This window comes from Phyllobates terribilis, unplaced genomic scaffold (genome assembly GCF_046119375.1).
Source record: "Phyllobates terribilis strain yellow unplaced genomic scaffold, ASM4611937v1 Scaffold_136__1_contigs__length_4911898, whole genome shotgun sequence".
Lineage (NCBI taxonomy): Eukaryota > Metazoa > Chordata > Amphibia > Anura > Dendrobatidae > Phyllobates > Phyllobates terribilis.
Genome location: NW_027362896.1, coordinates 594,103 through 621,706, shown reverse-complemented (window position 1 = coordinate 621,706; position 27,604 = coordinate 594,103). Strand labels below are relative to the sequence as shown.

Sequence of the window (27,604 nt, the reverse complement as noted above, 5' to 3'; positions counted from 1 at the left end):
CAACAGGCAGGAAGAAGCAGTGTGGTGGCCGAAGACAGAAGGCGGGCAACCGTTCCCAGTAACATCAACATGACGGAAGTTGCCAGCACAACTGTTAGGTCTTCCTGAGTTTTTAACCCTAAAGGCCATTTGCACCACCTGCCAGGCCAGCATCAGCAGGGGTAGCAAAACTAGCAGACTGACCACCACCAGCATAATCCGGCACATAGCAGCAAAGCACCCCACTAAGTGGGCAGAACCCCAGGGTCCAGGAACAGTGTCTGCGGGTGGCATCACTGCTTCTTATGCTGTTGTGCGTGCAAGCCAATCCCTGTCCATGGCGCATGCGAAGATGCCTCCTGCCCTGCACCTGTCGTTGCACACTCTCAACTAGCACCATCAGCAAGCACATCCACGTCCTTCTTCGAGGAGGTGGAGAAGGCAGGACATTTAAGGTACCGTCACACTTAGCGACGCTACAGCGATCCCGACAATGATACGACCTGGCAGGGATCGTTGCTGCGTCGCTATGTGGTCGCTGTTGAGATGTCAAACAGTCAGATCTTCCCAACGACGCAGCAACGATACGGAAGGAGCGATCTGTATAACGATGTCGGCAGTCGTTGAGACCCTGTCACATAGCAGTTACTCTGACGATTCAGACCTCGATGAGGGACGACTTCTCAGTTCTGAGTCGCCAACGAGGTCATTGGTAAGGTGTCAAACACACCGATGCATGCTACCCAGCGGGACCTCAATGATCAAAAAATGGTCCAGGCCATTTCGACACGAACAGCGATCTCACAGCAGGGGCCTGGTCACTGCTACGTGTCAAACGTAGCGAGATCGCTGCTGAGGTCGCTGTTGCGTCACAAAACTTGTGACTCAGCAGCGATCTGGCTTAGTGTGACGGGGGCTTTACTGGCTGTGATGGCAAGAGCCCAGATGGGGAGTTCTTTTATTGGTGCTTTGAAGGTCAGAGAAGACGTGGTAGTAAACCAGATTGACCAGATCTCAAACACTCTGCTAGAATTTTATAAAGATTTATATACATCCAAACTACAATTTAAATTTCCCTTATCCTACTTGAGGGAAATCAAACTACCGACATTCAGCAGTAAAGATCAAGAATTTTTAAATAGACCACTACAGCTGGAGGAGTTACAAATGGCAGTAGCCTCTATGGCTAATAACAAATCGCCAGGACTTGACGGGCTTCCCACAGAAATATATAAGAGATTTGGAGATATTCTACTTCCCCACTTACTGGCTACCTTCGAGGAAGCGGTGAGGTGGGGAACCCTACCCCATTCAATGCAAGAGGCGGTGATAGTAGTCATACCTAAGCCAGGTAAAGACCCTTTAATCCCTGACTCATACAGGCCCATATTCTTGTTATCAACTGATGTTAAAATTATTGCGAAGGTTCTGGCATCTAGATTGAATACAGTAATTTCTACAGTTATCCATACCGACCAGTCAGGCTTCATGCCGGCTAGATCCACAGCTCTTAACATCCGGAGATTGTTTCTTAATCTTCAATTGCCGGTGGATGGTGATAGAGCTGTACGTTCTCTGGACGCCGCTAAGGCATTCGATTCTGTTGAGTGGGAATATTTATGGGTGGTGTTGGAAAAGTTTGGTATAGGACCTAGTTTTATTTCATGGGTTAACCTGTGTGGTAGGCCGGTGGCTAGAATATGGGTAAATATACACCTCTCCCCTGCTTTTGGATTGAGTAGAGGTACGCGACAGGGGTGCCTGTTGTCCCCCCTGCTCTTTGCAATGGCCATTGAACCCCTGGCATCGGTTATCAGGGAGCATCCAGGAATAGTTGGTTTCGTAGAGGGAACAGCGAAGATAAGGTCACTTTATACGCTGACGACACTCTATTATTTTTGGCTAAAACTTCTGAGTCCCTTCCTATAGCAATGGAAACGATATAAACATTTGGAAAATACTCTGGTCTGAAGATAAACTGGAGCAAATCAGTCATACTTCCATTGGATAATACAGATGAGAATGCTTCCCACTACATTAACTCAGGTTTACAAGTGGTATCGGAGTTTAGGCATCAATATATCGGCAAAAATAAATGATTATGAGAAGTTGAATCTTGATCCAGTCTTAATTAAATTTAGAGGTAAACTAGGCGCCTGGTCTAAGTTACCGTTGTCGGTGGTGGGCCGTGCTGAACTGGTCAAAATGATCTGGATGATACAGCAATTGTATGTTCTACACAACTCCCCAATATGGATAAATCGGATACTTTTCAGTCCGTCAGGAGTTTAGAAAATTAATGTGGGTCAAACAGACTCAGAATTAAACTGGAAACATTGCAAAGAAACAAAACAATGGGAGGGCTTGCGTTTCCTAACCCATGGGTATATTATATGACATCTCAGCTTCAACATATCCGGGGATGCGACGACCCTGGGGGAGGGGGAGCTCAGCGTATGTGAAGATGCGACGACCCTGGGGGAGGGGGAGCTCAGCGTATGTGGAGATGGGACGACCCTGGGGGAGGGGGAGCTCAGCATACGTTGCTACAGCATTATTTCCAATCAGATAAACTCTATGAGGTACTGGAGGCGCATAAGTTTGGGACACTTGGAGGCAAAATACCGTCTATGCTGTTATGTCACAAACTTTGGGGGACGGTGAAAAAATTACAAGGAATAAAAAGGTGTTTCGCAATTTACTTCATTATGGAACACTACATGGCATCCAAATCTATACCAACTGGTGGGATTTTGCTCCTGGAGCGCCAAGGGATTAAACAGACTTAATCAGGTGCTGACAGGTGATGTGATTAAGGACTTCTCACAGCTGCAAAACGAATATGGGTTACCTCCCTCTGAATTCTATAGATACTTACAATTTAGGCATGCAGAAGGCATTGCTCTGGAAGGAGGGATACCTCAAAACTCAATAATACAGAGAATAGCTAACCTAGAGTTCTTGTGGACTAATCTCATTACTTTATAACATTCTCTTAGACATTATATTGACAAACCAGCCGATGCGATCAAAAGAGAAATCGAGAGTGTAATGGGACCCATAGAGGAAAATCACTGGTCAGATATACTGGAAAGAGTTCCACAACTGTCTTTAAGTGAATCCCATAGACTGTCCCATATATATGTGACACACCAGGTATACAGGACACCTCAATTCTTATTTAGCATAGGATTTCGCTCAAGTCCCCACTGTCCTAGATGCAAAACTAACATAGCAGATATGCTTCATATGATGGGGAACTGTCCTAACTTGGTGTCCTTTTGGAAGAGTGTTGTAGCAATGATTAACAGGGTTTATTCAACTGATGTGGAACTTTCCCCATTGGTATGTATACTGGGATATGTTGAAGATCTGACTACTGATGAGTATGGCAAAAATTGCGGTGGAACGTATGTTATACATGGCAAGAAAATCGATAACCCAAAAATGGATAGCAGATCAGGAGCCTATGATATCAGAATTTATTGCTAAAGTTAACTGGCTAGTAAATTTGGGAAAAGGTATATACCTAAAAAGATATGCTAAATTTGACAAGATATGGGGTCTATGGATTGATGGTGTAGCATCGGCGTCTCTGCCCCCTGACAGGCAGAGATGCCGTCCCCCTTACCGCCGCACTTCCGGCCCGGCGTCTCCCGGCTCTCCTGCTGCTGCCGGCACGCGCAGCTTCCCGGGCACTGTGCTTAGGGCCGTCCTAAGGAGTCCCTGGCCAATGACTGGAGGACCTCTCATATAAAAAGCACCTCCTCCAAAATGGAGGTGCCCGTGCAAGGTTGTAGCTTTGTGTTCTAAACTCTGCTTCAGCCCTCAGGTCCTGCTGCTAGTCTGACTACCAGTCCAGCCCGCCCGCCTGTCTACCAGTCCAGCCCGCCCACCTGACTACCAGTCCAGTCCAGTCCGCCCGCCCGCCTGTCTACCAGTCCAGCCCGCCCACCTGACTACCAGTCCAGTCCGCCTGTCTACCAGTCCAGTCCGCCAGCCTGACTACCAGTCCAGTCCGCCCGCCTGTCTACCAGTCCAGTCCGCCAGCCTGACTACCAGTCCAGTCCGCCCGCCTGTCTACCAGTCCAGTCCGCCAGCCTGACTACCAGTCCTGTCCGCCAGCCTACCAGTCCTGTCCGCCAGCCTGACTACCTGTCTCCGCCAGCCAAGTGTACTCTCCAGCCCGACGGTCTGCCTATGATCCAAATCCGCCAGTCTGTCTATGGGCCAGGCTTGCCACCCTACCCGAAGAATGTGCCAGTTACCTGCCGTGCCTACCAGCCAGCCTACCTGGAGGCTCCTACCAGTTACCTGCCGTGCCTATCTGCCAGCCTACCTGGAGGCTTCTGCCAGTTACCCGTGGGAGTCACCTGCTCTCATACAAGGACTGGCCCAGAGTAGCACCTGGTCCCTCTGCTCGGTCCTTCCCTGGTTCACTGAGTCGATTGAGCCACCGAGTGACCTTGGTCAGTCCGAGTTGATACCTAGTTACGCCCCTCTGGTCCCTCCTTGCACCACAGCACAGAGGTTCCACCACCCGGATCCGTAACAGTTTGCACGGGCCATGGAACCCGGTGGCCCCCAGGCACCTTCGCTTGCTGACCTGTACCAGGAGGTTTCTCGTCAGAGATCCCAACAGGAAACCATTGTGACCTACCTGCAGTCTGTCAACTCTCACCTGGACACGCTGTCTGTCCCACCTGTGCCCGCCTCGAGCCGAGCGACACCTGCTCCGGCGGCGCCGCTGCCTACCAATACCACGGCATCCAGCTTAATTCCCCGGCTTTCTGCGCCTCCTCATTTTTGGGGTGACCCTGTCTTATGTCTGGGTTTTCTGAACCAGTGCACGCTGCACTTTGAACTTCTGGCACATCCGACCGGGCCAAGGTGGCGTTCATCATGTCTCACCTCACCGGGGAAGCATTGGCATGGCTAAACCCTCTATGGGAGAGAGGGGATTCCCTGGTGTTCAATCTTCCGGCTTTCCTCACTGCCTTCCGGAGGGTCTTCGATGAGCCCTGACGTAGGACTTCTACTGCCTCCTCATTGCTCTGTCTCCGCCAAGGGAGTCTCACCGTGGGCCAGTATGCCATCCAGTTCCATACCTTCGCTTCTAAGCTTGCCTGGAACAACGAGGCCCTGGTGTCCACCTTCTGGGAGGGTCTTTCCGGTCGGATTAAGGATGAGCTAGCCGGCCGGGACATTCCTACCACCCTGGATGACCTGGTGTCACTAGCTAACCGGATTGACATCTGTTTCCTAGAACGTGCTAAGGAGACTACCCGGGAGAGAAGATTTCCTCGTCTTGCTCCTGTTTTCCAGAAATCTGCCTCCCAACCAGCAACTCCCCGGGCACGCTCGCCCGAACCCATGCAGATCGACCAGACCAAGATGGTCAAGTCTCGCCAAGAAACACGCCGAGCCGAGGGGAGCTGTTTCTACTGTGGTAGTAAGGAGCACCTGATTCGTTCCTGTCCGGTGAAGCCAGGAAACTCCAGTGTCTAGGACTGCTCGGAGAGGTCATCCTAGGCAAGAGTAAATCCTCTCCGTTCTTGACTTTATCCGTCTCTATTTCCTGTGGAGAGAACCGCTTCTTTGAAACCGCCCATCTGGATTCCGGAGCCGCTGGGAATCTCATTTCCCAGTCCCTTGTAGAGAAGTATCAGATTCCTACCAAACCTCTGGCTGAACCATTGGCAGTCGCTTCCATGGATGGAAGACTCCTTCCGGCGACCATCTTGCTCATCACTGGGCCCGTAACCCTTCAGGTGGGAATGCTGCACTCAGAGAGGATCTCCTTCCATGTGCTTTCCGGACTCTCTCACTCCCTTTTGCTAGGTCTACCCTGGCTACAGAGACATGAACCCGTTCTGAATTGGCAATCCGGTGAGGTGCTCTGTTGGGGGCAGGATTGCCATGAGACCTGCCTGGTCCCGGTTCGCCCGGCTCGGCCTCCGTCTACCGGCACCTTACTGGTCCTATGCAGATGTCTTCGACAAGAAGGAAGCAGAGACACTGCCACCTCATAGGCCATATGATTGCCTTATCGACCTGGTACCCGGTGCCACTCCACCCCGTGGGCGTATCTACCCGTTGTCGTTGGCCGAAACCCGGGCCATGTCGGAGTACATCGAGGGCATTCATCCAGGGCATTCATCCAGAAATCTACCTCCCCATCTGGAGCCGGATTCTTCTTCGTAAAAAATAAAGACAGTTCACTACGCCCCTGTACTCAACCAGATTACCATCAAAAACAAATACCCCATGCTGCTCATCTCTCAGCTGTTCGACCGCCTTAAAGGCGCGAAGATCTTCACAAAGCTCGATCTTCGTGGGGATTATAACTTGGTCCGGATCCACCAAGGAGACGAGTGGAAGACGGCATTCAATACCCGGGACGGCCACTATGAATACCGTGGGATGCCCTTCGGCCTCTGTAATGCTCCAGCAATCTTCCAAGAATTAGTTAACAACATCTTCCGTGTCCTCTTATATTCTTGCGTGGTGGTGTACCTGGATGACATCTTGGTCTTCTCTCCGGATCTTCCCACACACCGGAGGGATGTTCGTCAGGTCCTGCTTAGGCTCAGGCAGAATCACCTATACGCAAAATTTGAGAAATGCCTCTTCGAGCAGACCTCTCTTCCGTTCCTGGGCTATATTATCTCTAAGACAGGTCTACGGATGGACCCCGAGAAGGTCTCTGCTGTCTTAAAGTGGCCCCGTCCGGAGGGGTTGAAGGCGATTCAGCGATTCCTGGGCTTCGCCAACTATTACCATCTCTTCATCCCACATTTCTCTTCCCGGACTGCTTCCCATCTCTGCGCTCACCCGCAAGGGAGCAAATCCTAAGGAATGTCCGTCCGAAGTGGAGGAGGCCTTCCTCTCCTTAAAACAAGCCTTCTCTTCTGCCCCAGTGCTGCACCGTCCGGATAGCAACAAACAGTTCTTTCTGGAGGTTGAGGCTTCCTCTTCCGGAGCCGGAGCGGTGCTCACCCAGAAATCTCCATCCGGGAGAATGGTAACCTGCGGCTTCTTCTCCAAGCTCTTCTCCTCGTCCGAGCGCAACTACTCCATAGGAGACCGAGAACTGCTAGCCATCAAATTGGTGCTGGAGGAGTGGTGTTGCCTGCTTGAGGGGGCTCTGCACCCGGTGGTCATCTACACTGACCACAAAACCCTGGCATATCTACAGAATGCCCAAAGACTCAATCTGCGTCAGGCCCGGTGGTCTTCGTTCTTCGCCCGCTTCAACTTCACCCTACATTACCGCCCTGCGGACAAGAACGTTAAAGCCGACGCCTTGTCCCGATCCTTCCTGTCTTCCGATCAAGAGGAGGAGCCTATGCATATCATTCATCCCTCCAAAGTGATGAATGTGGCTCCCTTGGACCTGTCTTGTCTCCCACCCGGTAAGACGTTTGTAGCGGTTCCGAATTGTAAGAAGGTTCTTCACTGGGGTCATTCATCTAAACTAGCCGGCCATGCTGGCCAGAAGAAGACCCTCCTGCTCATTACCCGGCATTACTGGTGGCCTACCCTGCGCAAGGATGTTGTAGACTTCGTCACGGCCTGTTTGTCCTGTGCCCGCAACAAGGTTCCCAGACATCTTCCAGCCGGTCGTCTCCTGCCTCTTCCCGTACCTGCTGCCCCGTGGCAACACATTGCTATGGACTTTATTACTGATCTCCCTGTTTCTGCCGGTTGTACTGTCATTTGGGTGGTTGCTGACCGCTTTTCTAAAATGGCCCACTTCATCCCCCTGCCTGGTCTCCCGTCTGCTTCTGTGCTGGCTAAGGGCTTCATCCATCATATCTTTCGTCTTCACGGCCTACCCCTCCACATTGTGTCTGATCGCGGGGTCCAGTTTACTTCGCGTTTCTTGAGAGCTACATGTAAGCTGCTAGATGTCACCCTGGATTTCTCCTCTGCTTACCATCCACAGTCCAATGGCCAAGTGGAACGTATCAACCAGATCCTTACCAACTTCCTCCGGCACTTTGTCAATGCTCACCATACCGATTGGGTAGAGCTCCTACCATGGGCCGAGTTCTCCTATAACAACCATGAGAGCGAATCTTCTTCCAAGTCCCCGTTCTTTGTGGTCTACGGTCAACATCCCCGGATTCCGTTTCCCATCTCCGCTTCAGTGGACAACCCTGCCACGGAGTCTCTGGTCAGCGAATTTTCCACCATTTGGGAGGACACTAGATCCGCACTTCTTCAATTCTCTGAGCGGATGAAGAAACATGCTGATAAGAGACGCTTGGACCCACCTCAATTCCGTCCGGGAGATAAGGTTTGGCTCTCCTCCAAACATGTTCGTCTCAGAATACCCTCGTATAAGTTGGGTCCACGGTTCATCGGTCCATTTGAAGTCCTCAATCAAATCAATCCAGTAGCCTACAAGTTAAAACTCCCGGCCACCTCCTTTCGGATTCCCAACTCCTTCCACGTATCTCTCCTCAAACCAGTTGTGCTTAATTCTTTTTCCGACAATCCAGGTACCTCCCCAGCTCCGGTCTCCGCTGAGGACGTCTACGAGGTAGAGAACATTCTGGCCACCAAAAGGGTAAGAGGAAAAAACTTTTTTCTGGTGGATTGGAAGGGGTTTGGCCCAGAGGAGAGAACTTGGGAACCCAGGGAGAACATCCACGCCCCGCTTCTCCTTAAAAAATTTCTTTCCGGCCTAAAAAAGAGGGGGCGTAAAGGGGGGGCGGGTACTGTAGCATCGGCGTCTCTGCCCCCTGACAGGCAGAGACGCCGTCCCCCTTACCGCCGTGCTCCCTGCCCGGCGTCTTCCGGCTCTCCTGCTGCTGTTGGCGTGCGCAGCTTCCCGGGCACTGTGCTTAGGGCGTGCGCGCACTCCCTCTTAAAGGGGCCGCGCGCACCGTCGTAAGGAGTCCCCGGCCAATGGCTGGAGGACCTCTCATATAAAAGGCACCTCCTCCAAAATGGAGGTGCCCGTGCAAGGTTGTAGCTTTGTGTTCTAAACTCTGCTTCAGTGCTCAGGTCCCACTGCTAGTCTGACTACCAGTTCAGCCCGCCCACCTGACTACCAGTCCAGCCCGCCCGCCAGTCCAGCCCGCCAGCCTGTCTACCAGTTCAGTCCGCCAGCCTGACTACCAGTCCTGTCCGCCAACCAAGTGTACTCTCCAGCCCAACGGTCAACCTACGATCCAAATCCGCCAGTCTGTCTATGGGCCAGGCATGCCTGCCTACCCAGAGAATGTACCAGTTACCTGCCATGCCTACCAGCCAGCCTACCTGGAGGCTCCTACCAGTTACCTGCCGTGTCTACCAGCCAGCCTACCTGGAGGCTCCTACTAGTTACCTGCCGTGCCTACCAGTCAGCCTACCTGGAGGCTTCTGCCAGTTACCCGTGGAAGTCACCTGCTCTCATACAAGGACTGGCCCAGAGTAGCACCTGGTCCCTCTGCTCGGTCCTTCCCTGGTTCACGGAGTCGATTGAGCTGCCGTGCGACCCTGGTCAGTCCGAGTTGATACCTAGTTACGCCCCTCTGGTCCCTCCTTGCACCGCAGCACAGAGGTTCCACCACCCGGATCCGTAACAGATGGCTCTGGTTTCACATCTAGAGAACTGAGGAGATTTCGCCTTGGCTCGCTTTGAATTACGTTTATATGATCCCTCAAATCAAACTTCTCTGAAAATTAAAAACCATGTTATTATTGGTTTGTTTGGTTGGATTGACTATCGTTATTATGTTCAAATATTCGTCCGTCTAATTATGCTGGTTTTGCAGAGCCAAGATGTATAAATAACTCATGTTTAATGTTTCTGAATGTTGGGGGGTGGAGAACTGTGCTTCTCCAATGTTTGTCTTGATGAGGTTTTTTTTTTTTTTACCTTTTTGAGAATCTTTATAAAAATCAATAAAAAACATTTGATTAAAAAAAAAAGAAAAAAAAAAAGGACAGACCACTATTTGTATAACCCTGATTGTTGTCTTCTCTTGGTTCTGAAACAATGAGGTTTGTTACCATGCTAATTGCATATAATAGTAAAGCCTGCTAGATGTTGATTTAAAGAGCCCCCCCTGCTATGACGGCTGTGTGGGTTTATTGAAAACTCAAACAATGAGACCTGAGCCCTGTGGAATAATACCCTCCCTATCCCTTGCCCTGTGGATGTGTACTTGGAAGAACAAATGTGAACTATTTAAATTAACATATGCCTCTGTAGCAGCCATATTTGAAACAGAGAATTGAAAGAGACTTTACAAGGACTCTCTTCAGACCATCAGCTTGATAGCATGGCTTTATCCAAAGAGACACAGATTTGGATTCTACATGATTCCAGCTTAAGGGTAAATTACCCTGACTGGAAAGATACGGATCTGCTCCATTGACCATCAGAGAGCCTATGGATACATTTGGGAGACCAGGTTAGGGCGATGAAGTCATCTGGCCCAATGGATATGTTTTTGGGATTGCCAGGTGGGACCCTCAGGTCGCCTTGAACCCATGGAGACATTCAGAAAAGCCAGATTGGGACCAGCAGGCTATTTTGATGATGGTTCCTCACATGTCCAGGCCCCCTTGAAGTACACCAATGACCATCTGGATGATCCAGAGGAGGCATCGGAGAATGTCATTTGGTCAGATGAGACCAAAATAAAACTTTTTGGTATCAACTTCACTCACTGTGCTTGGAGGAAGAAGAAGGAGGAGTACAAACCCAAGAACATCGTCCCAACCGTGAAGCATGGTGGGGTAAACATCATACTTTGGGAGTGCTTTTCTGCAAAGTGGACAAGATGACTGCACCGTTTTGAAGGGAGTGGCTCCGTAAGAAGTATTTCAAGGTCATGGAGTGGCCTAACCAGCCTCCAGACCTGAACCCAATAGAAAATCTTTGGAGGGAGTGGAAACTCAAAGTTGCCCAGCGACAGCCCTGAAACATGGAGATGTGTATGGAGGAGGGGGCCAAAATCCTAGCTTCAGTGTGTGCAAACTTAGTCAAGAACTACAGAAAACGTCTGACCTCTGTAATTGCAAATAAAGGTTTCTGGACCAAATAATAAGTTCTGCTTTTCTATTGTAGTAAATACTTATTTCATGCAATAAAAAGCAAATTAATTATGTAAAAATCATACAATGATTTTCTGGTTTTTTATTTTTATATTCTGTCGCTTACAGATGAAGTGTACCTACGATAAAAATTACAGACTTCTCAAGTCTTTGAAGGTTGAAAAACTTGCAAAATTGGAAGTGTATCAAATACTTATTTTCCCCACTGTACACACACATATAGCACATACGGTACATACCAGCCCATCTCCTCTTCAGTTCCTATAGACTCACATGACCGTGATGTCACCAAAGGTCCTTAAGCAGTCTTAACCTCAGAAAAGAATTACTGAGGGCCCCTAAAAGAGTGAGAGCCTCAAAAAATTGCCCAGTGTGTCCTCCCCCTTCCCTCCAATACCAGCCCTGCATACCAGCCCGTCTCCTCTTCAGTTCCTCTAGACTCCTGCAGTTTAAGAACCTTTTTGGCATATGACTACTTTGCCGGTAACTGTGGCATTTTTTGTATGATCTGTCAAATGAATACGTTTAAAAAAATAAAAATGATTATTTCCCCTTGTGAGCGCTTTGAATACTATGAAGTTGTGTGGGTAAACATTTCCAACATACTAAACATAATTATGATTTACCCACAATGTGAGTTTTTAAGATGGTGTATAAGACTTGATCTCCTACTAAAACATTTCTCACATTCTGGGCATGAAAATGGCTTTTCCCTTGTGTGGCTTCTTTGATGTGTAACGAGATCTACTTTACCCCTGTAACATTTCCCACATTCTGAACATCACTATGGCTTCTCCCCGTAAGAATTCTGTGATGTATAACAAAATCTGATTGACAGCGAAACCATTTCCCACATTCTGAACATGAAAAAGGCTGCTGCTATGTGTGAGTTTTCTCATGCTCAACAAGATTTGATCTCCGACAAAAACATTTCCCACATTCTGAACATGAAAAAGGCTTCTCCCCTGTGTGGGTTCTCTGGTGGATATCAAGATCCGCTTTCCGAATAAAACATTTCCCACATTCTGAACATGAAAAAGGCTTCTCCCCTGTGTGGGTTCTCTGATGGATATCAAGATCCGCTTTCTGAATAAAACATTTCCCACATTCTGAACATGAAAAAGGCTTCTCCCCTGTGTGGATTCTCTGATGTTTGATAAGAGTTGATTTCTCTGTAAAAGATTTCCCACATTCTGGGCATGAAAAAGGCTTCTCCCTTGTGTGGGTTCTCTGGTGGATATCAAGATCCGCTTTCCGAATAAAACATTTCCCACATTCTGAACATGGAAAAGGCTTCTCCCCAGTGTGGGTTTTCTGGTGGATATCAAGATCCGCTTTCCGAATAAAACTTTTCCCACATTCTGAACATGGAAAAGGCTTCTCCCCTGTGTGGGTTTTCTGGTGGTAATCAAGAAGCTCTTTCCGAATAAAACATTTCCCACATTCTGAACATGAAAAAGGCTTCTCCCCTGTGTGGGTTCTCTGGTGGATATCAAGATGCGCTTTCCGAATAAAACATTTCCCACATTCTGAACATGAAAAAGGCTTCTCCCCTGTGTGGGTTCTCTGGTGGATATCAAGATGCTCTTTCCGAATAAAACATTTCCCACATTCTGAACATGAAAAAGGCTTCTCCCCTGTGTGGGTTCTCTGGTGGATATGAAGATGCGCTTTCAGAATAAAACATTTCCCACATTCAGAACATGAAAAAGGCTTCTTCCCGGTGTGGGTTCTCTGATGTTTGATAAGACTTGATTTCTCTGTAAAACATTTCCCACATTCTGAACATGAAAAAGGTTTCTCCCCTGTGTGGGTTTTCTGGTGGTTCTCAAGATGCGCTTTCCGAATAAAACATTTCCCACATTCTGAACATGAATATGGCTTCTCCCCTGTGTGAATTCTCTGATGCATAACAAGATCTGATTTATAATTAAAAGGTTTCCAACATTCTGAACATGATAGTGGCTTCACCCCTGAGTGAGCTCTCCGCTCCTTAACTCCCTTTCTGTGACTTTTACTTTGCTCAGCATTCTGTAACGAATCAGAAGATAAGACCACTTGATCATAAAATAGATCTTTGTTGTGAAGGGCTGAGGTTGTATCTGAAGCAATGGCATGCTCTTCATATGTTTCTGGTGTGATACCATGATCATGTCCTTTCAAATCTGAGGATATCATATGTCTCTCTGAGTTCCCGGTAAAGATATCTGCCAAGAATAAAACAAATATATTTGTAATAATGTAACTTTATCTTTATATTGTTAATGTTATATTTATTAGTATTTCTATATGAAATAGGAAAATTCAGTTATTAACCAACTAAAAGTGTGATGTCAAAATAGATCTCAATCTATCGATAGAGCAAGATACTGATATTAGGGCACTACACAGTTTTCTAGCAGTTTTCTGATTTCAGTGTTGACCGTTAAATGCAGGGCAGCGCGGTGGAGCAGGGCAGCGCGGTGGAGCAGGGCAGCGCGGTGGAGCAGGGCAGCGCGGTGGAGCAGGGCAGCGCAGTGGGGCAGGGCAGCGCAGAGGAGCAGGGCAGCGCAGAGGAGCAGGGCAGCGCGGCGGAGCAGGGCAGCGCAGAGGAGCAGGGCAGCGCAGAGGAGCAGGGCAGCGCAGTGGAGCAGGGCAGTGCGGTAGGGCAGGGCAGCGCAGTGGAGCAGGGCAGTGCGGTAGGGCAGGGAAGCGGTGGGGCAGGGCAGCGCGGTGGGGCAGGGAAGCGGAGGAGCAGGGCAGCGCGGTGGAGCAGGGCAGCGCGGTTGGGCAGGGCAGTGCAGTGGAGCTGGGCAGCGAGGTGGAGCAGTATGGTAATGATTGGAGAAGCACTGCCATTAAACGAGATGCAAGACTGAATTTATTTATTAATCTATTTGCAATCACATAATGTAAAATTATGCCATGCGGTCGAGGCGGTGTAGGAATTTTGTTACACAGTCCGCAGTGGCTCCCAATGCGCGGACGGTGTACAGAAGACACTGGCTGTATGATGTCGGCCAGGTACGTTTCATTCTGAAACTCTGCAGTATTTCAGAGAAATTCATACTTTAATAGACTAGTCGGACAGGCGGGTTCCCGGCGGCTTCTCTCCGCCCGCTGTCTTGGATTGACAGGTCTCCGCCTACGTGTTTTATTACTTGTATATGGGGAATTATTTTTGCATAAAGAGCTGTGGTTTTTAATTTATTGGCAGAATTGGGAATTTGGGCATTTTTCTGCATTGCTTAACAATTTTTTTTAGACTTTATTTTCAGAATAATGTAATTGATTGTTTAGATAATACAGCGCAGAACCAGAATAGATTCTTAGCTAGAAAAAAATGTATTGGCACAAGAGAGGGGCACAGGGCCGGCGTCAGCACCCGGCGCACCCGGGCAAGTGCCGGGGCCCAGAGCAGGCGGGGGGGGGGGGGCCCACTCGCCGTCGGGCTCCCAGCCAAGCTATGGGACCCGTGAGTGGAGGAGAGCGGTGTCAGCGCCCGCCACCCCCCGCTTGCTCAGGGCCCCGGCACAATATTTACCTCTCCCCGTGCCTCTGCAGCAGCTCCGGTCTCTACCGCGTCCTCTGACTGTCGTCTCAGGTCAGAGAGTGCGGTGATGTCTTTCCACCGAGCTCTCTTCTGAGCAGTCACAGCGCAGAGTGGGAAGACGCCGGCGACGCTGAGGGGTCTGGAGCAGCAGCAGCAGCAAGTGAGAAGTGAGTTTTTTTTTAATGCATGGAGGAATGGGGCATTATATGGGGGGGGGTGACATCCTGCATGGGGCACTATAAGGGGGGGGGGGGGAGGTGGAGAGGTGACATCCTGAATGGGGCATTAAAAGATGGGAGGAAGTGACATCCAGCATGGGGCATTATAAGGGAGGGGGGTGTGACACCCTGCATGGGGCATTATAAGGGAGGGGGGGTGACATCCTACATGGGGCATTATAAGGGGGTGACATCCTGCATGGGGCATTATAAGGGGGGGTAACATCCTGCATGGGGCATTATAAGGGGGGTGACAATGCATGGGGCATTATAAGGGGGGGTGACATCCTGCATGGGGCATTAGAAGAGGGGGTGGCAATGCATGGGGCATTATAAGGGGGGTGACATCCTGCATGGGGCATTATGAGGGGGGGGGGGAACAGCTTGCATAGGGCATTATAAGGGGGGAACAGCCTGCGCGGGGCATTATGTGGGGGGGGGGGGGAGCCTGCATGAGGCATTATTGGGGGGGGGGGCAGCCTGCATGTAGCATTATGTGGGGGCACAGCCTGCATGGAGCGTTATATGGGGGCCAATATCCTGTATGGAGCATTTTATGGGGGGCCAGTATCCTGTATGGAGCGATTCGCCAGTTTCTGAGCTATTGTGGAATTTACAATAGATATCACTCATATAATGTAAGAAGAGAAATCTTTGGCATTGTACTATATATACAGTGGGTATGGAAAGTATTCAGACCCCTTTCAATTTTTCACTCTTTGTTTCATTGCAGCCAATTGGTAAATTCTAAAAAGTTCATTTTTTTCTCATTAAAGTCCACTCTGCACCCCATCTTCACTGAAAAAAACAGAAATGTAGAACTTTTTGCAAATTTATTAAAAAATAAAAGCTGAAATATCACATGGTCATAAGTATTCAGACCTTTTGCTCAGTATTGAGTAGAAGCCCCCTTTTGAGCTAGTACAGCCATGAGTCTTCTTGGGAATGATGCAACAAGTTTTTCACACCTGGATTTGGAGATTCTCTGCCATTCTTCCTTGCAGATCCTCTCCAGTTCCGTCAGGTTGGATGGTGAACGTTGGTGGACAGCCATTATGAGGTCTCGCCAGAGATGCTCAATTGGGTTAGGTCAGGGTTCTGGCTGGGCCAGTCAAGAATTGTCACAGAGTTGTTCTGAAGACACTCCTTTGTTATTTTAGCCATCTGCTTAGGGTCATTGTCTTGTTGGAAGGTGAACCTTTGGCCAAGTCTGAGGTCCATAGCACTCTGGAAGAGGTTTTCATCCAGGATATCTCTGTGCTTGGCCACATTTATGGTTTCCTTCAATTGCAACCGGTCGTCTTGTCCCTGCAGCTGAAAAACACCCCCATAGCATGATGCTGCCACCACCATGTTTCACTGCTGGGATTGTATTGGGCGGGTGATGAGCATTGCCTGGTTTTCTCCACACATACTGCTTACAATTATCACCAAAAAGCTCTATCTTCGTCTCTATCTTCGGCCTACCAGAGAATCTTATTTCTCATAGTCAGGGAGTCTTTCATGTGCTTTTGAGTAAACTCTATGTGGGCTTTCATATGTCTTGCACTGAGGAGAGGCTTCAATCGGGCCACTCTGCCATAAAGGCCCGACTAGTGGAGGGCTGCAGTGATAGTTGACTTTGTGGAACTTTCTCCCATCTCCCTACTGCATCTCTGGAGCTCAGCCACAGTGATCTTAGGGTTCTTCTTTACCTCTCTCACCAACGCTCTTCTCCCACGATTGCTCAGTTTGCTGGACGGCCAGGTCTAGGAAGACTTCTGGTGGTCCCAAACTTCTTCCATTTAAGGATTATGGAGGCCACTGTGCTCTTTGGAACCTTGAGTAATGCAGAAATTCTTTTGTAACCTTGGCCAGATCTGTGCCTTGCCACACTTCTGTCTCTGAGCTCCTTGGGCAGTTCCTTTGAGCTCATGAATCTCATTTGGTCTGACATGCACTGTGAGCTGTGGGGTCTTATATAGACAGGTGTGTGCCTTTGCAAATCAAGTCCTATAAGTTTAATTAAACACAGCTGGACTCCAATGAAGGAGTAGAACCATCTCAAGGAGGATCACAAGGAAATGGACAACATGTGACTTAAATGTGAGTGTCTGAGCAAAGGGTCAGAATACTTATGACCATGTGATATTTCAGTTTATCTTTTTTAATAAATTTGCAAAAATTTCTACATTTTTTTCAGTCAAGATGGGGTGCAGAGTGGACTTTAATGAGAAAAAAAAATGAACTTTTTAGAATTTACCAAATGACTGAAATGAAACAAAGAGTGAAAAATGTAAAGGGGTCTGAATACTTTCCGTACCCACTGTATATATATTTATCTGCGGTATCTGTGCATCATGAATCGTGGTATGTGTTAAAGGGGCCACTGAGACTCTTTTGCCCGGGGCCCACAAAAACCTTGAGCCGACCCTGAAGGAGCATTCATTTTATATAATTCATCAATTAAGTTTACAAAACTCATTCCAGATATTTTCGACCTGCAGCACTTGCCACAAGAACGGTATCCATGTCGGCCTTATATAAAGTCATCTAAGTCGCAGTATTCTTTAATAAACAATTAATATACAGATAACAAATCCGGTCAGGACACAGATTATTACATGATTTTATTTCACCTGTGACCTCTATGCATTTAGTGGTCTCTACTCACCTGGGTGGTCATATGTAGGAATCTCCTCTTTACACCGCTCATCACCCCTCACATATGTCTCTGTAGTATTAATATGGGTCAGATCTTCACCCTGAAACAAATATGATAAAAGTCACAGACAGATGGAGAAGTCCCATCTATGATCAGCTCTAATCCTGCCATCTCCACCGTTCTCATTACACAAGTATAAAACATAAAATATTGGTGGATAAAATCTTAGTTACTTACTGATAATGGAACTATGACAGCACCACCTGAGAGGGAGGGCATCTGCCCACCAAGGACAGGAAACCTACTGAATAAGGCGGTACCTGTCCTCTGCATCAGTTGGGTTTCAGAGCATGAGAGGACCTCCAGATAGTTACTAATACAAACATCACCAACCAAAACATTCCCAACTATATACCCAATAATGTAGAGCACACCAACCAGTGATAAAAGGGAGGGAATATAAGGGTGCGGTCATGGGCTCTGTAAAATCCCATTACCGGTAAGTAACTACAATTTTTCCCCTTCTCCCATGACAGCACCACCTGAGAGATTTATATAGAACAAACACCTTATGGAGGGATCAACGCTTCTGACACCTTTCTCCCAAAGGATAGATCATCAGAGGAAGACATCAAGTCGGTAATGCTTATAGTAGGTGGAAGGAGAGAACCATGTAACCGACTTACATATCCTGCCGATAGACACTTCCTCCTCCTCTGCCCAGGAGGTCGCTACGACCCTAGTAGAATGAGCCTCCAAGTTCTCTGGAACTGACCTATTACTAGAGGAGTAGGCTAACCTAATGGCCTCCCTGATCCATCCAGCTAGGGTACCCCTTGTTACTTTCCTAACTCCCTGGAAGGAAACAAACAAAGTTTCATTTATTTCTCCACTGTTTTGTCACAGCCAAGTACTCAACCAGAACCTGTTTAGCATCTAGGGGGTGAAGCCGCTGCTCCTCTGCATTTTAATGATTACTAAAAAAAGGAGGGGGGAGAACAATTTCTTGGCTTCTATGAAATTTGGTGGCCACTTTCAGAAGATAGAGTTGTATTAAGACTAGACCCAGCCTATCATCAGCAATGTGCGTAAACGAGTGGTTAACCGATAACGCCTGTGTGTCGCTGATTCTACGGGCCGAAGTTAGAGCTACCAATATCACCATCTGTCTTGACTGGCAATCCTTTTAGTGGTTTAAAGGGGGCTTTAGTTAATGCTTCCAAGACAAGATGTAAATCCCAGGGAGGTATTCTTGGGGCAGGCTTTGGCCTGCATCTGTTTTGATGAATCTAATAATCCACCTGTTAACCACCTAATTATAGTTATATAAGGCCCCATAGGGCCGACACCTGCACCCTAAGAGTGCTAGTAGCTAAGCCCATTTCCATACCTTTCTGGAGAAATTGTAATATGGCATTTATTGGTATTTCACCTCCCAAGGTTTGTCCCGACCTAGCCCAAAGCTTTACCCAGGTTCTACCATATATCTTAGTTGTTACTGGTTTTCTTCTTTTAAGCAGAGTAGTGACTACGTTCAGAGAGAAACCCTCGTGAATCAAGAATGCCTTTTCAAACTCCAGGCCGTCAAATGAAGGTTCGATCTCTGCGGATGGAAAACTGGACCCTTATTGAAGAGATCCGGAACATCTGGGAAGATCCATGGATCCGATAATGACATCATCCTTATCCATAAGAACCTTGGTCTCTTGGGACAGAATGGAGCAATCCAAGTGATCCGCGCTTCCTTCTCCCTGACTTTCCTCAACACTGTGGGAATCAACATTAATTGGAGAAATCCGTAAGACAGGTTGAAGTCCCAAGGAATCTGCGGAGCATCCACTGCATAGGTTTTATTTCTTGGATCCAGAGAACAGAACTTCCCTATTTTCCTGTTTTGTCTGTTTGCAAACAGGTCTACATTTGGCTGGCCCCAACGATCCACAATCTGTTGGAATACTGCCGTATTTAGTTCTCATTCCCCTTGTTTTAGTGGGATTCGATTCAGGAAATCTGCTCTTTCGTTTTCCTTCCCCTTTATGTGAAGTGCTGTCAGTATCAACCAATGTTGTTTAGCAAACTGAAGGATCTCTTCTGCCACCAACATTAGAGAGCGGGATCTTGTGCCCTCTTCATGATTGATGTAGGCGACTCTTGTCCGGTTGTCTGTCTTGATGCAAACATGATGCCCTTGCAGGAAATAAAGGAACTTCATTATTGTGTTCCTTACTGTTACTGTTCCTTACTTCCTTAATATGAAGCAACTCCTTCATATTTGACGAATAACCTTTTTCGGTTTTTGACCAGACTCCCAGGACTACGCAATCCCTCAGAAGTGCTCCCCATCCATCCGAGCTTGCATCTGTCGTTATTGTATCCTTGATCTGATATGGCCAAGGGACTCCCTGTGACAGATTCTCTATTTCCGACCACCATGTCATGGAATCGATAGTCACCGGGGAAAGTGTTTCCCTCCAAACAGCCCTTGAGTCTTTTTCGCCCCTTAGAATGTCCTGTTGTAAAATCCTGGAGTGTATCTGGGCCCATTGAACTGCTGGAATACAGGAAGTCACTGTCCCTAGTAGTGACATTGCCCTTATTAGAGTCATAACAGGTTTTGTGACTGCTGCTGAGACTTAGACTATGAACTTGTCCTTCTTTTCTTCCGGCAGTAGACAAGTCTGCTCTCTTGCGTTCAAGATAAGTCCTAAGAAAGATTGAACCCTCAGTGGTTCCAGTTTTGATTTTTTCAGGTTTAGTAGTCCTCCCAGCCTGGTCGGTCAAGCTGATCCTGATTGTTATCAGTTGACAACGGCAGTGCTCTATTGACCTGCCCACCACTAGAATATCGTCCACGTACAGGATTATTAGGGTATTCTGCTCCCGAAGATGCGCTGCGACTTCCGTATAATTTTTGTAAATACCCTCTGAGCCATAGATAGGCCAAAGGGTAGCGCTCTGTACCGGAAGTGCCTGACTTGTTTGTTTATATACAAGGCCACGCTCAAGAATTTCTGATCTTCCATATAGATTGGGACGTGGTAGTACATGTCCTTCAGGCCTAGCACACTCATACAGTATAACACTCTGGAAATAGCATTTTTATGGCCGATTTTATGGTCTCCATTTTGAAGGGCCTGTAAACTAGAAATTTGATCTCCCCTTTCTTTCAAGTTCACTATGATCCTGAAGGTGCCATCTATTTCTTTTTTATTAGGAATAGGGGGAACAGAATCCCTTCCCCTGCTCCTGCACTGGCACCTCCGTCAGCACTTGCTTCTGTACTAGGTTCAAAACTTCTGCCTCCTGAACCAATTGTTTCCTGGGACCCCAGGGAGATGATATTCTGAAGGTGTGCCGGGGATCAGATTTGAATTCCAGCCTTAGCCCTTATCGTACTATCCCAAGAATCCATGTGCTGGATTAAATCTTCTCCCAGGCACGCAGTAAGTGGGACAGCCTTCCTCCTACCTGGGGAAGCCTGCCACTTGGAAGTCTTCCTTGTCTCAGAGGAAGGGCCCCCAAACATGAAACTTCCACTTTTTGGTTTCCTATCTTTCCATTTCCCCTGATCCCTAGGGGATTTGTTTCGATTATGCCTTCTTTTATGAAAGCACTTCCTATATTGTGGCATGGGCACACTGGGAAATCTTTTCTTCTTGTCTCCCGCCTAGTCCAGTATATCATTTAGTACTCGTCAAAGAGAAACTCTCCTTCGCATGGAATCGAGCATAGCTTGGCCTTGGACTGAACATCTCCCAGCCAGCTCTTGAGCCATAGTGCTCTATGGGCAGCATTTGACAGGTTTGCCGACCTGGCTGCAAACCTCACTGAATCTTCCAAGGCGTCTGCGAGCAAGTTAGCTGATTCTTACATTAACGGGAGATTAGACAGGATCTTATCCCTAGGGACGTTGTTCTTATTCTCATCCTCTAACTGCTGTAACCAAATCATCATTGATCTGGCCGTGCACGTTGCCGCAACTGCTGGTTTTAATGCCCCCACCGAAGACATCCATGTCTGTTTCAGATACACATCCACTTTTTTATCAAGAGGATCAAGAGTTCCCAGATCTTCAAAGGGCAGTGTGGATCTTTTGGATGACTTGGCCACCACCATGTCTATTTTAGGGGTTTTGTCCCACATGTCCGCTTCTTCCTCAACAATCGGACACCTCCTTTTGGATGACGAGGGCAGCGGATCCTTCTTCTCAGGCTTCCTTCATTCCCTATTAATAAACATTTTAATTTTCTCATTAACCGGAAATGTGGTTCTTTTCTTTTGTTCCAAACCCCGAAACATAATGTCGTGGACTGTTCTTGGGGTTTTAGGATCGGATATGCCCATAGTGGTTCTAACGGCCTTTACCAACTTATCGGTTTTCAATCTGTAAGTGCCGCAGGAAAACACGACCTACCCCGTCTATTACTATCAAAGGATGAGTAGGAGGACTAAGAGGAGTACGATTCGTCTCTATCCTCACATATTACCAACTCTTCTGAATCAGCTGCCTGCCGTTTGGATCTTTTCTCCCTTTTACCCCTTTCCTGCTGAATCAGTGAATTAATGGAGTCTTTAACGTCCACCCCAATTACGGATTTTAAATCCATGGCAAAGTTGGGGGATTCTTCGGAGATGGTCTTCAGAATGCAATCAGGGCAGAGTCTCTTCATATATGTGCTGGGTAAGTTATCCCCGCAAAGCGCACATTTTTTATCTTTTAGCTTGGCGCTACACTTCTTAGGCCCCTCCTAGCAAAGAACACTGACAGAAAAGGACCTATTTAACATGGTGAACATATACGAAGATCACTCACGACTCTGCCATTCAGTCTAGGGTACCGGAGATGGAGGCTGGATCAGTTCACATGGCCGTTCTCCCCTGGAGATTTCCCTCTCCACCCCCCCCCCCCCATTTTTTTTCCTCCCTCTCCATTTTTATCCCCTTTTCTTTCTTTTTCTAACAAACTAGACTACTATACGTAGATCATTTTCCCATTTATTATTTTTTTTTTTTATATATACCGTATTTTTCGGATTATAAGACGCACTTTTTTCCCTCCAAATTTGGGGGGAAAATGGGGATGCGTCTTATAATGCAAAATCACCGGCGTTGATGGAGCGGGGTCCCAGGATTGCTGCAGTCGGAAGATGGCTTGCGATGCCCTGCGCTGCGGTCTGGTAGGTGTCCGGTGGTGCGGGCCGACATTTTGTAGACACAGGAGCCCCGCACCTTCCATACTGTTACATGCAGCGGTCTCCGGGAAAATGGCCGCCGGAGGCGGCGCAAGCGCAATCAAGATCTCGGTACAGAGATCTCAACCTGAGCATGCGCCGCCGGAGGCGGCCATTTCCCGCCGCATGTAACAATATGGAAGGTGTGGGGCTCCGGCGTTTACAAAATATCAGCGGAGCCCCCGCACCACCGGACACCTGCCAGGCCGCAGCGCAGGGGACCGCAAGACAGTGCAGGCAAGTCAGGGGACAGCAGCCCAGGGCATCGCAAGCCAGGGGACCACAGCCATCCTCCGACTCCTGCCTCTGCCAGAAGGCTGAAACTTCCGGCAGCAGCGATCTCCCGACTCCTGCCTCAACCCTGCCACCTGGGACCCCGCTCCACCCAACACCTCAGCCCCCCAGGTAAGCCCATTATAACATGCACCGGTTTTTAAAAAAACATTTTTTTCCTATTCTTCTCCCCAAAATTTGGGGAGCATCTCATAAACCCGATGCGTCTTATAATCCGCAAAATATGGTATTTCAAAAAAAAATTTTCATCACACCCGCAATTTTCATAAATATATTTCATACATATTCAGAATGACCTGAGTTACATGCCTCCCACCCATATGATGTGATTAAACAAACACTTGATTCATTTCATGCTATGATTGACAATGACTGGAAATCTACAGCACCCTGAAGTCCCTACCATCAGAATACCTGCATTCTATCATTTTCTATGAACATTTGCCTATATTGCTACTGAATAAAAGAAGTTGTATAGTTTCGATGGAGCGCATTATCCTATGTAATATTTATTTAATTTTTTTTCTCTTTTTCTTTGTTTAATTTTCTATTTTGTTTTTTGTAGTCTGATGAAGGTCAGAATGTTATGGCCGAAACGTTACACATATAATGGATTGCAGGTTCCGAATAAATTATCTTCTCTTCTGCATAAAGAGTTTTATCCTTTATATCATAAGGAGTAGTTTCCTTTCTGTGCACCAAATACCACAGAGAGTGACGTATATATCCAAATCCATCTACCTTGTTCTTCTGGCCACTTGTATGGCCGCCGCTGCTGCGTCTCTGATGATGACGCTGCAGCTGCCATGGTGGCTATGGCTGCTCTTCCAGCATGTCTATGGCATCAGGAAGAAAGTTGCACACCTCCACCATCCGGTAGTCATCCCTCCATTATATACCAGAGGGACGCCACAGCCACATCTCCAACGTCCGCTCCCGACCTCACCCAGAAATCTCACATTATTTCCGGGTCAGACTTTTCCTTTCGGCGCGTCGTTTGCAGGGAGCCGACTGGCGAGCCTTGCTTATACGTAGACCCAACATTTTACTGCTTCATTGCTTTCTGGCACGCTTCATCACCAGGGCCACACTGGATATCTCACTAGCGTGCCACGCGCTTGCACAGACCCAGGTTGCCGTGGAGCCTGCGCACTCGACACATGGCATGCCAACCACGTGCCCCGGCATGCGTAGACAAGGAACAGCGTGTCAGCTGGAGGTCAACAAAGAGGTCATGTAACCACACACCCCAACCTCCTGGCCGGCGGTGGCGTCTCCATACCTGTCAGCATCCCGGATCCTTGTGGACACTAACCAGACTTGGGTAAGTTCAATCGTACAGTTCCTTTACTCTTTAGGTTCCTTCAAGGACAGGAAGCCAAACTGACGCGGAGGAGAGGTACCACCCTTTTGTTCAGTAGGTTTCCTGTCCTTGATTAGCGGATACCCTCTCTTTCAGGTGGTACTGTCATGGGAGAAGGGGAAAAACAAGACTGAGAAAAAGGCTATGCGCCCACGAAGCGTTTTTGCGGCGTTTTTACGGCCGCGAAAACGCTTGTAATACAGTCTGCCATGCAAAGCAATGTGAATTCGGATGTGCTGTGCACATGATGCGCTAATTTGCGTGCCAAATTCGCATTGCGTTACAAAATGCAGCATGACCATTTCTACCGTGATTACGCTGCAAATTCGCGGCCATTGAGGAACATTGAAACGCAGCAAACCCGCAGGTATATGTGGATTTGCTGCGTTTCAATTAAATTCAATGGCCGCGAATTTGCAGCGTAATCGCGGTGCGTGTGGTACCCGGAATGAAGAGGAGACTATAACTCCTCTTCATCCCGGCTACCACGCGGTGAAAAAAAGAAATAAAAAAGTTAAAAATAAACAAAACCTGTATATTCACCTCTCCGGAGGCCGGTGGTCTGCTCTCCGGTCTGCTCCCGGCCGCGTCTTCTCTCTTCAGCGTCCCGCAGTGTACTGTCAGGACCTGCGGTGACGTCAGTCAGCTGATGGTCACGCGACCATCACCTGACCGCCGACATCAGCAGTCGCGTGACCATCAGGTGACTAAATGACGTCACCGCAGGTCCTGACAGTACACTGAGGGACGCTGAAGAGAGAAGACGCGGCCGGGAGCAGACTGGAGGAGACCAGAGAGCAGACCGGGGGCTGCCGGAGAGGTGAATATACATATTTTTTTTTAATGTTTTAATTCTTTTTTTTTACTATAGATGCTGCATTTAAAGCATCTAAGTTGTTCACTCAGTATAAATCCATGCCGGTTGCATGGATTTATATTGTGTGATCAACTTGTCAAGCACTTTTCCAAGTGATGCTCAAAATTGCTTGGAAAAATGCTTGAAAAACGCATGTAAAAACGCTTAAGGCTATGTGCCCACGTTGCGGACCTGAAGCATATTTTTTACGCTTCTCCCTGGCGGGAAAATCGCATGTGGATATTACATGCGGTTTTCCCGCCAGGTAGAAGCGTTTGTGAGGCGTCTTTGCATGCATTTCCGCATGCGGGTTATCAAGCACTTCTCCAAGCATCACTTGGAAAAGTGATTGACAACTTGTTCAGAATGGTAAAAAATAAAAAAATAAACTTTATACTCACCTTCTGATGCATTCTCTGCCCCGTCCGGAGGCTTGAGCGGCTCACGCTGTTGTGTGCAGGACCTGCGGTGACGTCATTGAGTCATGTGGTGGGTCACATGACTCAATGACGTGGCAGGTCCTTCAGACAACAGCGCGACGGAGGGAAAACATCAGAAGATAAGTATAAACTTTATTTAATTCTTTTTTTTACAGGTTCTTTGGTACCCAGGTCTGGATGAGAGTCTCCTCTCATCCAGACTTGGGTACCATCCGCACATTGATTCCGCTGCGCTTCCGCAAAATTAATGAACATGCTGCGGATTTTTGACCGCAGCATATACGCTGCGGAAAAATCCGCAGCATGGGCATTGACATTGCGGAATGCCATTGGGGACCATGGGGTGCGGATATACATGCGTTTTTCAAGCGTTTACGCTGCGGAAATTCCGCAGCATATACGCTTGAAAAACGCTACGTGGGCACACAGCCTTAAAAACACTTCTGCCTGGAAGAAAAAACGCATATAAATCTGCATGCGTTTTTTTCTGCCAGAGAGAGGCAAAAACGCTCTGCATCAAATCTGCTTCGTGGGCACATAGCCTAAGACCTTCACAGCCGTCTACACATCATAGGGGAGATCTCATGACACCTTCTCTCCATCTACCTGATGATCCTGAGGAACATTGGGGTCTTCTTGTTTACAGTCCTGTGGAAGAAGAGGACGGGGACATCTCTCTGGTGTTGTCCTCTTACTGGATAGATCTGGAGGAAACACATACAGGGGCTGAATTCATTCTTTACATACAGATAATTATAGGCCGTGTGTATTTAGTCCTGTCTATTACCTGGTGATGTGAGGGGCTGGGGAACCTCCATCATGATGTCCTTGTACAGATCTTTGTGTCCTTCTAAATACTCCCACTCCTCCATGGAGAAATAGACGGCGACATCCTGACACCTTATAGGAACCTGACACATACAATGATACCGTCATCCCCCCGATCCTTTCATAGCGTTACTGTATAATGTCCCAGCATTCCCAGCAGTGTCACCTCTCCAGTCAGCAGCTCAATCATCTTGTAGGTGAGTTCTAGGATCTTCTGGTCATTGATGTCCTCATGTATCAGGGGGTGAGGTGGAGGTCCTGTGATTGGGCTCAGGGGTCTTCCCCATCCCTCAGACACAGGGTCCTGACAGCGCCCACTAGAGGTCTTCTTCACTACTGTGTAATCCTGGTTATGGAGAGACACATTAATAAATCTCCCTCCAGACATTTCCAGAGTCCTCACCTCTCCAGTTCTGTCCATCTGTTATTCCCATAGATAAGAATGATGTAATGTGACGTCATCAGAATCTCTCACCTCTCCAGTAAGCCGGAAGAGGATCTCTAGGGTGAGGTGGAATATCCTCTCTGCCATCTTCTTCTTCTCCTTCTCCATCCACTAAGGTTTAAGGTAAATTTTCTAGAAGATGGAAGATAATGATGAGAACGACTGAATCTACAGGATCCTAAATGGAAGGAAGATGGCTGCTCTGTGCGCCCAGGAGCTGTGATGAGGTCACAGGAGGGGAGGAGTCAGGGGTCACATGATCAGGGGCCTCAGTGGATGCAGGACTCTGCTGTGCTGGTTGTCATGGTGCTGGAAGAGCTGAAGTTTATGTGTGGGGTCAGGAGGGGTTTACAGTGTGGATGTAGCGGAGCCGCGTGTGTACGAGGTGTACGGAGCAGAGCCGCGTGTGTACGAGGTGTACGGAGCAGAGCCGCGTGTGTACGAGGTGTACGGAGCAGAGCCGCGTGTGTACGAGGTGTACGGAGCAGAGCCGCGTGTGTACGAGGTGTACGGAGCAGAGCCGCGTGTGTACGAGGTGTACGGAGCGGAGCCGTGTGTACGAGGTGTACGGAGCGGAGCCGTGTGTGTACGAGGTGTACGGAGCGGAGCCACGTGTGTACGAGGTGTACGGAGCGGAGCCGCGTGTGTACGAGGCGTACGGAGCGGAGCCGCGCGTGTACGAGGCGTACGGAGCGGAGCCGCGCGTGTACGAGGCGTAC

General features: G+C 48.1%; 1 protein-coding gene and 1 pseudogene across 1 annotated transcript; both read right to left on the bottom strand.

Annotated features, from left to right (window-relative positions):
- LOC141204938 (uncharacterized) overlaps nucleotides 1–26,532 on the bottom strand; it is a 72,856-nt pseudogene extending 46,324 nt beyond the window's left edge.
- Nucleotides 26,533–26,561: 29 nt separating this feature from the next.
- LOC141204992 (oocyte zinc finger protein XlCOF29-like) lies at nucleotides 26,562–27,103 on the bottom strand. Its single transcript, XM_073664046.1, has 2 exons — nucleotides 26,916–27,103; nucleotides 26,562–26,786 (listed from the first exon to the last, which is right to left on the bottom strand). Exons 1-2 carry the CDS (start codon nucleotides 26,991–26,993, stop codon nucleotides 26,562–26,564), a joined length of 303 nt encoding a protein of 100 aa, XP_073520147.1. The 5' UTR covers nucleotides 26,994–27,103.
- Between the last annotated feature and the right edge of the window lie 501 nt (nucleotides 27,104–27,604).